Source organism: Mastomys coucha, unplaced genomic scaffold, assembly GCF_008632895.1.
Source record: "Mastomys coucha isolate ucsf_1 unplaced genomic scaffold, UCSF_Mcou_1 pScaffold1, whole genome shotgun sequence".
Lineage (NCBI taxonomy): Eukaryota > Metazoa > Chordata > Mammalia > Rodentia > Muridae > Mastomys > Mastomys coucha.
In genome coordinates, this window is record NW_022196891.1 from 37,345,362 (window position 1) to 37,354,889 (window position 9,528).

At 36.0% G+C, this 9,528-nt stretch overlaps 1 protein-coding gene across 1 annotated transcript in view; it reads right to left on the reverse strand.

Moving 5' to 3' along the window:
• Cfh (complement factor H) overlaps positions 1-9,528 on the reverse strand; it is an 883,581-nt gene that overhangs the window by 779,350 nt on the left and 94,703 nt on the right. The window contains 1 exon segment of the mRNA XM_031378504.1: positions 1,332-1,505. Coding sequence (XP_031234364.1) covers positions 1,332-1,505 — 174 coding nt within the window.

Here is a 9,528-nt window from a genome sequence, read left to right on the forward strand (position 1 = left end):
TCTTCTATTTCTTCAAATCTCCTGTCAATTTGAACTTTGTTTCTGCACTACTCATATTTTGGAGAGAGAGTGTACAGTTCAGGAACTGCTGGCCTAGTTGAAATGAGTTGAGTAATTGGGGCCATGACTTTAAAGGAGTGCTGGGATGTTAGTTTTTCCTTTTTGGCTGTGATCTGGTGCACAGGAGGCAAGCAACTTTTCTTAGCACTATTTGACATACTCTGCCTTCTCACAGCTTATCATGAGGAAGACTAGTTAACATTTAATTGAAGTCCGTAAGTCTGTAAATAAGTTATTTACATTTACTTCAGTATTATTGACACAAAGACAGAGCAATGACTAAAATGAGATTCTTTCCCATTCAGTTGTCATTTGTTTTGGTTGTTGTTTGTCTTTACAGTGGATATCAGGCTTGTTGTGATACACATTTGCCAGCATAAGAAAGAAACATAGATGCAGATAGGCTAAAGCCTGAAAATAATAAAGTAAGTATCCTAGAAATAAAATATTCTTGACTCAATTGATACAGTGGTATACATGTGTTAAGACGCCGCTTCAAAGCAACTCTCTTTATGTTTGTGTTGGATTCGGGACATAAAGAACTGACATTAAAATGTGTGGGAATAGATCATAGATGGGTTCTGGTCCTCTACTGTCTCTCTAATCAGTAGTTCTGGAGCAAGATAACTGACATCAACCAATCAAGTTAGAGTCTTATCTAACAAGGATCTGAGAATCTTGCCAAATCCATGTAGGACATCAGGCCTACAGCCCAGCAAATTTTCTTGATGACTTACAGCCAAGACAATCTCTGATAGCATCTCCCTGATGCAGGCCATTTGCCAAATCATCTTCAAATTTGGCTAATAAAAAGGAGGGAGCAATAGGTTTGTTATGAGGCAAACATTATTGATGGATATATTGGTTTATAGATTTCTTATAAATACTTGATATATAATTACAATTATACATTATAAATAAATAACTAAAAGTAAATCTTATATGACAATATTTTTACATATTGATATTCTACAAATCTTTGAAAATATTTCTTAATTACAAAAATGTACATAGTCTCACATACAGGAATATAAATAGTAGTAACCTAAGAATTTTAATTTAAAATAAAGCATTTTTAAATACTACTTGAAATTTTAACATTACTTAGACTAGAATATTACATAAAAATTTTGTTACTTTTAAAGTAGAGTATTTCTAAGGGTTATAGACAAACAAAAGATCAAATATTTGCCATTATTTTATTTCCATTTAGGAAAAATTTAAAGACTAACTTCAGGATTATGGGGACTACAGATGTAAATAAAGCTTACATGTACATATTGGAGCAGGGATCCAGCCAGCCATTGTACACATCGTAATACCTTTCAAGGTTACAGGATAGAAGCCATCTTTACATTGATATATGATTCTCTCACCAATTTCGTGTTTACTCTTGGTAGGTAAGTAGATACCATTTCGAATATAAGGAGGTGTGCATGTCTTTTCTGCAAACAAGCAGATATACATGATGAGAAATATTTAATCATATTAAAATTAAGAATATGAAAACTAAAGGGCATATACTATTTTTTTTCTGATAACCTTAAGAGTAACATTGAAAGGAATTCACTCCATATGCTTGATATATCACTCAGGTTTCTCTCATTGCTCTTGATGAATTTGTACCTCTCTGGTATTTATTTTTTTTCTTTATTCATCCTATCATATACAGTACTTCACATCCTTGCAATAACTTCATCACATATAACACTGATAATTCCTTCCACATTATAATCTTTGATTAACATTTCTGGTGTTGACTCTCAATTGGTATATGTGTTAATATTGCTTACTTTTAAATAGTTTGGAAAATTTCACAATCCTTACTCTTTGAAGTAAATTTGACCCTGTACTTACATGAGAAAACCAAATTAATAAGGAAGTTAAATCTTTTACCTTAGACAAGATACAATATTTTTTCCTGAGATTATAAAATCAGATAAAAATTGCTATTTTTTATTTCCTAAAACCAAATCCCAACACTTAGCTATTTCTCTTAAATTTATAAATCATGATGATCTATATTCATTTGTTCTGTATACCATCTGTGAGGAGCATAATAGGACAAGCTAACAACTAGTAGGTGATCATCCTGAAATGCCTGCTTCGGATTATTATATAATCTGCAACAGGTGAACCCTTATTAAGCAAAGCTGTAAGGGACTGATTTTAGGAAACATTCCTGCTATTATTACATTATTAACAATAATATAATATAAAGCATATATTATTAATATGCTTTTCCTGTTATTATCACACATATATAATAATCACTAAATGGCACACTAAGTAATAGCACATGGATCTCTGTATACCCATGAAGTTGTACTGTCTTATAGTGACACTATATAGATAAATAGATGATGTAAGACTTTATGCTTATCCTATAAGAATTTGTAAAATTATATCAGTGATTATTAAGCTCTTTTATAACAAGACTGCTATTAGGTCCTTTTCTGATAGTCAAAACTGCAATGAGAACTCTGCCAGTCTCCCAAGTGTCAGCAGTTAATTGCTCTTAGATGGTAACCAGACTTTCTCCTACTCAAAGCACATTCCAAGAGGTTGTAAAACAATTAACCAAAGGTCATAAAAAGGGAACTAATGATTTATTATAGGTACTAGAACAGAAGGTAAAATATTGACTGGGTTTATCTGTAAAAACCTCACTTAAAACTTGGTTATTGTCTTACCCTTCAGTGAACCTGTGGAGCTGAGACAGGTGATGGATGTTTAGCTAAATAATTTACTCCTAATGGATATGCATGTAAACATTCTCTATTGTAAACTTCTATTTCAATTTATGATTTTATTTTCTGTGTGAACTTTTGATGAAATTTTTAACATGTAATCATGTATCCTGAAAGATGTTTAAGGACTGCGGACAAAGAGAAGAGTCAGAACTGGGGGACTGAGGTGAGAGGAATGGAGGTGAGAAGAACTGAGCTGAGGGAGGAACTGAGCTGAGGAGATGTTTTTAGACAGAACAGGTACACTTTTTAGATTAGAAGGAGAATGCAGAGTGGAATAACTTAGAGACTATAGGTAACATAAAATACTAAGAGAACAATGTGCTGAATGCAGAGGGAAAGAGGAAAAAAAGAAGATGCTGCAGAGAGCAGGAGGAGCAGGCAGGCTTCTCCTTACCATTGTAAAAACAGATGCCACAGTAAGGAAAAGGCAGGCTTAGTCTTATTAAAAGAAACAAAGCATTTTTTTTTCTTATAAACATGGGTTTAATTCATATAGCATTAAAAGGGTAGAAGCCTTTTCTTTCTCTATGTAATAAAGATTGGAACTCCATTTTTCATCCAGAATGAGTGAGCTCTTTCTGCACTGATGTTGGGCTTTTGCTCCATATGCATATGTAAGTACAGATGTGTGCTTAAGTTTGTAATTGTGAGAATGTATGTATGTGTGTGTGTAAGTATGCAATTGTGAGAATGCATGCAAGTTGGGCCTATCTGGTTATGAATGGGTATGTATAAATGAAAAAATGAGCATGAATCTGTATATGAATTTAGGTGAGATTATGTATATTTTCTTATATAAAGTTTTTCCTTCTGTGAGTGTTATTCTCTTCTCCTGCTTCAATAGAAGTTTGTTGCTCGATACTTCCCCCTAGCCTGACAAGCAAGAGGCATCTGAACAGTAGGGAAAAGGCTCTAGCAATCAGTCCTTTACTTAAACTCCTGCTGTTTAGGATGAGGTGCTAAGTCCCAGAAACCGCAGTTTCTGGCCTCAGAGGATCACAGAAGTCAGGTCAGCTACAATAGCATAGTAACTTAGACTTAGATAAGTAAACTTTTCATTATATAGCAACCCTAAATATCTCATAAGACAAAGTCTTACCTCAGAAACTGTAAGATGAACTCTTACCCCAGAAATCGTGAGACTAAATCTTACCCCTGCCTATGCTCTTCCCCTTCTGTTGCCTCAAGAAGAACCCACAAGAAAGAAACATCCCAGTTGGGGCCAGCCCCTGGCCCCATCAAACTGTGGACTGAAATAATTAGATTTAGACTATTCTCTTCAGCTTCACTCTGCATTTTTTGCCACACCCACAGCTTTTATTCAGATAATAGAAATCAGGAATTGAACACAGATAATTTTAAACGCAAAGAAAACTATGCTGATGCATTATTGCCAACACTGAGCTGAAGAAACCTCTCTAGATCGCTTTTGTCTTCTACAGTTTCTTCTCTCATTCTTTCTTTATCTCATTGTTTCATCCAAGGAAAAGAGCAGTTAGGGACATGATCTCTTTGTAGTGGTGAAAGTATACAATGGAATAGGTTATAAGAACTTCACCCAGTTATATTTGTATTTTAATTAATACATTTTATTTTAAGTGGGTTTCACTTATTTTATTTACTTAAGATAGCACAATGTAAGCTTATAAAGCAAAAAATAACACATAAAATATGTTTCTATTATTGGACATATGGAAGATATCAATTCACTTACTGAAACAAACAGGTTGAGTAGTCCAACTATTTTCTCTAAAGAGGAGGAGGCTGAAATATTGGGTCAGTCAGAGGATTAAAGGACACAAACGAAACAGGGCCTTGTACATACAGTAGTATTGAGGCTAATCTGAACGTGAACAGAGTGTAGTACCATGCACATGACATTCATTCATCTAAGCATGATGAGATCTCAGTGCTGAGAGCAGTGGACTCAAAACCTCATCCCTAAGTCAGAAGCTATTTCCCACCACTCATGATGGAAAAAGTAGTTCTTGCTTTTCTAATATAGTCTCACTGAATATACCACCACATTTTGTGGGCAGGCTTCATGTCAATCAATAGATGGCCAACACAACATCAAGTCAGTGGCATGTTTTGTATTTTAAACTTACGAATTATTTGAGTAACTATTATGGTTTCTGATTTTGTGATTTTGTTAGATTAATATGTGGTGAGCTTGTATGTATGTATGTTTGTGTGTATGTATGTATATGCATATACATATGCATACATGTTTCTTTAGATTTTTCTTTGGCTCTTGGTCTTTTGTTTGTTTATTTTCCTATTCTGCTTTATTTTTATTTTAAGTTTACTTTCTTGTTTGACTTTTAATGTCAGAGAGAGAGAGAGAGAAACTAGTTTAAGTCAAAAATAGAAAAAAAGAAGTAACAAGATTGCTTTTTTGCAGTTAATTATGTTGGTAGGTTCAATGATAATTACATTTGATTTGTAATTAATGATTTTGAAATAGGAATATTTTGCATTAGCTCATGGGACAGAAGGAAAGGGAATGATCCAGTAGAGAAATTCAGTGAAGAATGTGAAAATATGACAAACTATTGAATTTTAAGTTGGAGGAGGGTGGTCCTCAGCTACCAAACCAAGTAGAATTTTGTAACAAGGAATAGGCCTGAGAATGAGTTCCTGAAGGAATAAAGAAACCAGCCTTGACAACTTTTTGCAGTGCAGTGATTCTGCTCTTAGATCTTGGGTCTCCAACAGTGCAGGGGAATATATTTTTACTTTCCAACACTACTTTTGCAGTAATTTGTAATTTCAGTCATAGAAAAAAACGCAATGACAATAGAGAAACAAAATATCATTTTGCAGGCATCCTAATTCTTAGGGAGAGAAGTTCTTTTATTTTCCCTTCAAACAATGTTTTCAATTGATGTGTATGTGCATACTGATGTAAGCAAGCCTGAATGCTGTCTTTTCAGCAATAACTATAGCAAAGCTGAAAATCCATCATAGTGAAATGTTTTACAAACTTTTATTCTATATAGCAATGTTTTCCTGAGTTTGTGTCTATACGTCACCTGCATGCATCGAGTCTTGAGATGTCAGAAGATGGCACTGGAACCTCCAGGCTGGAGGTGCAGAGGATTATGAACTGGTGAGAGTAGGGAACCAAGCTCATGTTCTCTGTAAGAGCTGCTAATACCTTTACCTGCTTGTCCATCTCCAGCCCCTCATTTTCATTCTTGAACATTTAAAGAATTTCAAAAGAAAGCATGTATGTTTTGTAAACTTAGATTGTGGTCTGTTTTGTAACTTCTTTTTCCTTGATACATATTATGTTATATAAATACACAACTACAATGAATCAACAAAATGGTAGTTAAAGAAGCTATTATTGCCAGAGTATCTTGGGGTCAAAAAATAGATTTAAAGCCAGCAAAACATTTGGAGATGCCTATGTATATTTAATAATTCCAAACATGTTTGTAAAGTTTTTCACATGTGATGTAGGTATATAACAGTAAAACAAGCACCAAAAAAGAGAAAAAGTCCAAATAAAGCCATTAAGTAATAGTTTCACTCCAAAATCAAAACCATGACTGAAAGTCATGAAAGATAAAATAGAAACACTGTGGGAGATACATCCCTGTAGCAATGGCATGGACAATGTGCTACAACACACTAACTATGAAAGCAGTTTGATCGGGGAGGAAAATCTCCAGCAGAGGAGAAAGTGTGACTGGGACAGTCTCAGCAGGCTCCATTGTTGAGAGTGACCACTACCTTCTGACAGATCCTGATAACCAGGCATTGGGAGGGACTGTCTGAGAGCTCATGTAGGTTAAATTCCTAGACATGCAAAACATCCTTGTTACAGTGAACACATCTATGTAACATTAGATGATAATAAATTAGACAATCTAGAAAAAATTCTGAACATTTATGACCTATAACACTTAAACAAAGGGTGCAAAGAATTATGAATGGACAAGTGGTACTGAATGAGAATTAAGTCTAACTTGGAGAATACTGTGGTAAAGTGGAGTCAGTGCTTGTTTCTGCTAAACTTGTAAAGAAGGATTAACATTTCTTCTCAGACTTCCCAAATCATTGGAAAAGGCACTTAGAAACTGTCATTTGTAAATGTGTAGGTACCTATTTCAGGAGTAGACTATATTTTGGTTGTTAATTTTTGCATTTCTAGTCATGTTAGAGACTGTCATTTGTCACCTCAAATTTTCATCCTTAGATCTGCAATTGAATCTGTACAGAATATATGATGCAACTTTTCCCCTATCACCCTACACACATTACCAGTGAATCCAGCATTATTTTTCCTAACTTCTCTTCCCATACTTGCTGCCATTTTGAAGACCTTTAACTCCTGCAGGCATTCTCTGCTAACACACAGAACACTTCTGTCATAGAAGCAGTTGAGAAAATTTAGATCTTCACCTCTCCCTCTGTTCTACCAGATATAATACCAGAGTCTCTCAGCTTTGCAGGGAACACTTGTGGCAGCATCCATCCACTGTGCCTCTGGTAGACCTCAGAGATCTTCTCCCTCCTAAACTTGCACTCATTATTCTATTCCACTCCCCACTCCTAACTACAGCAGGCATTCCCTGCTAAGCCTAATACCAGGGAAGCAGGTAGGTTATCTGGAGATCTTCACTTTTCCTTCTGTTTCTCAGGATCCAATCCCCTAATTTCATCAAGGCCTCTAAAGAAGAACTTCTTGGATGACCTCTTCAGTCTTTCCTCCCATTCTAAGGAGACTAAATAAGTAGATTCCGGTAGAACACAAGACATTCTTTCCTCTTATATGTCCCAGTCAGAACCTTAGTCTATTCCCACTCCTAAGTGTCCTTTCTATACATGTAGAAACACATTGTAATTTGAACCCCAAGTGGCCCCACTTACAATTTTTACAGAAAATTCCCTGCCAGGCAACATAAAATAATCACACTCTTCTAAAGTCCAGAGAGAAAACAGAAAACAAGGAACAAAACAAAACTGCACTCAACAAAGACAAAAACAGAAATCAGCATATACTCCTAAAATCTTTAAAATCCCACAACCTAGGTGACAGCATAAAAACATAATCAAAACCAGTCTGGACCTATGTCTTCACTAGATCCCACAACCTTACCACAATAGTACCTGGGTATTTAACATGGCTGAATCACAAGAAAAACTTTTTTTTTTTTTTAAGTAACTGTATGCATAAGATACAAGATCTTATAAAAGGAATGAAGAAAAGCAGGAAAAGACAAATGTGTGAGAAAAAAATGAATAAAACTATTCAAGACCTGAACATGGAAATGTGATTAGTGAAGAAAAGCCAAACTAAGAGAATTCTGTAAGTGAAAAAACAATGAAATTTGAACAGAAACTCCAGAGGCAAATTTTACTAACAAAGCCTAAAAAAATAGAAGAGAGATTCTCTGATGTTATAAATACAATAGAAGAAAATGTTGTTTAAGAAAATGTTGATTCTACAATTCCCTGACACAAAATGTGAAGAAAATCTGTGACAGTATGAAAAGGCTAAATCTAAGAGTAATAGAAATATGTAGGACCATGAAAGGCAGCTTGGTTCCTGGTTGAGCTAAGGCTAGAAACCCCAGTGACCCTAAAGGGACAGAAGACATTTTGCCCTGCTCCTGGACACCAGGCTCCCTGCACAAGGCCTCCATAGATTTGTGTTTATCAGTCACATAAGGGCAATGCCCCAAACCCCTCCACAGGTAGAGGATGTGACCTATGGTCACATAAACTCAAGACAAATCTCCATTTTAAGGAAGTACCTAAAGGCCTGGAAGACTTAGCCAATAAACTCTTCTTCCTAGATACTCCTCCCTCCACAAGGTATTTAACCTCAGGTCTACCCTCAGAAGTTGGGTACCATTTGATTCATCTACTTTCCACATGACAATAAATGCCTTAAAACCATGGATTGCCTCTTTTCACTGGGATCCTCTGTGGGGAACCACCGAGGCCTTTGCCTATAGAGTTGCTGTCTAATCTCCTATAGAAAGCCTCAAAATGCTCACAGCTGCCACGCCCACTCATCTACTCAAGTTACATCTGCAATATCAGGGGTAAAAGCCTGATCGCAGACAAGAGGCATTATGACTTCAAAGGGAGTTTGTGCCTCCTGGGTATTCAGTAAGTCGTGGCATCCCCTAACTCAGAGGTAGCCCAGATATGTCCTTGCAAACTCACATACTAGGTGCCCACCAAAATATGATTTATTAATAGCTAGACAAAATTGGACATTACTCTCTGACCTTTACCAATGTTCCAACATCTTAGCCAAACCCTGGATTGGAATTTCATAAAGAATGCTATCCATCCAGACTAATTGCCTTCAGCATTGTGGATAGGGCATTGAAGTTTGTAGAATAGGAGACTTATCCCAGGGCAAGGTCAAGTAGAATCCTCATTGTGAGTCAGATACATCACTCTATAGCCTCTGCATCAGCTCCTGCTTTCTGACCTGCTTGAGTTCCAGTCCTGACTTCCTATGGTGACCAACAGCAATGTGGAAGTAAGCTAAATAAACCCTTTCCTCCCCAACTTGCTTCTTGGTCATGATGTTTGTGCAGGAATAGAAACCCTGGCAAAGACAAATTGGTACTGGGAGTGGGATATTCCTGTGACAACCTGACCATGTTTTGGGGAAAACTGTGGAAGGACTTTGGAACTTTGAGCTAGAAGAGCCACTGGTTGTTAAGAACTCTGTGGGATGTTC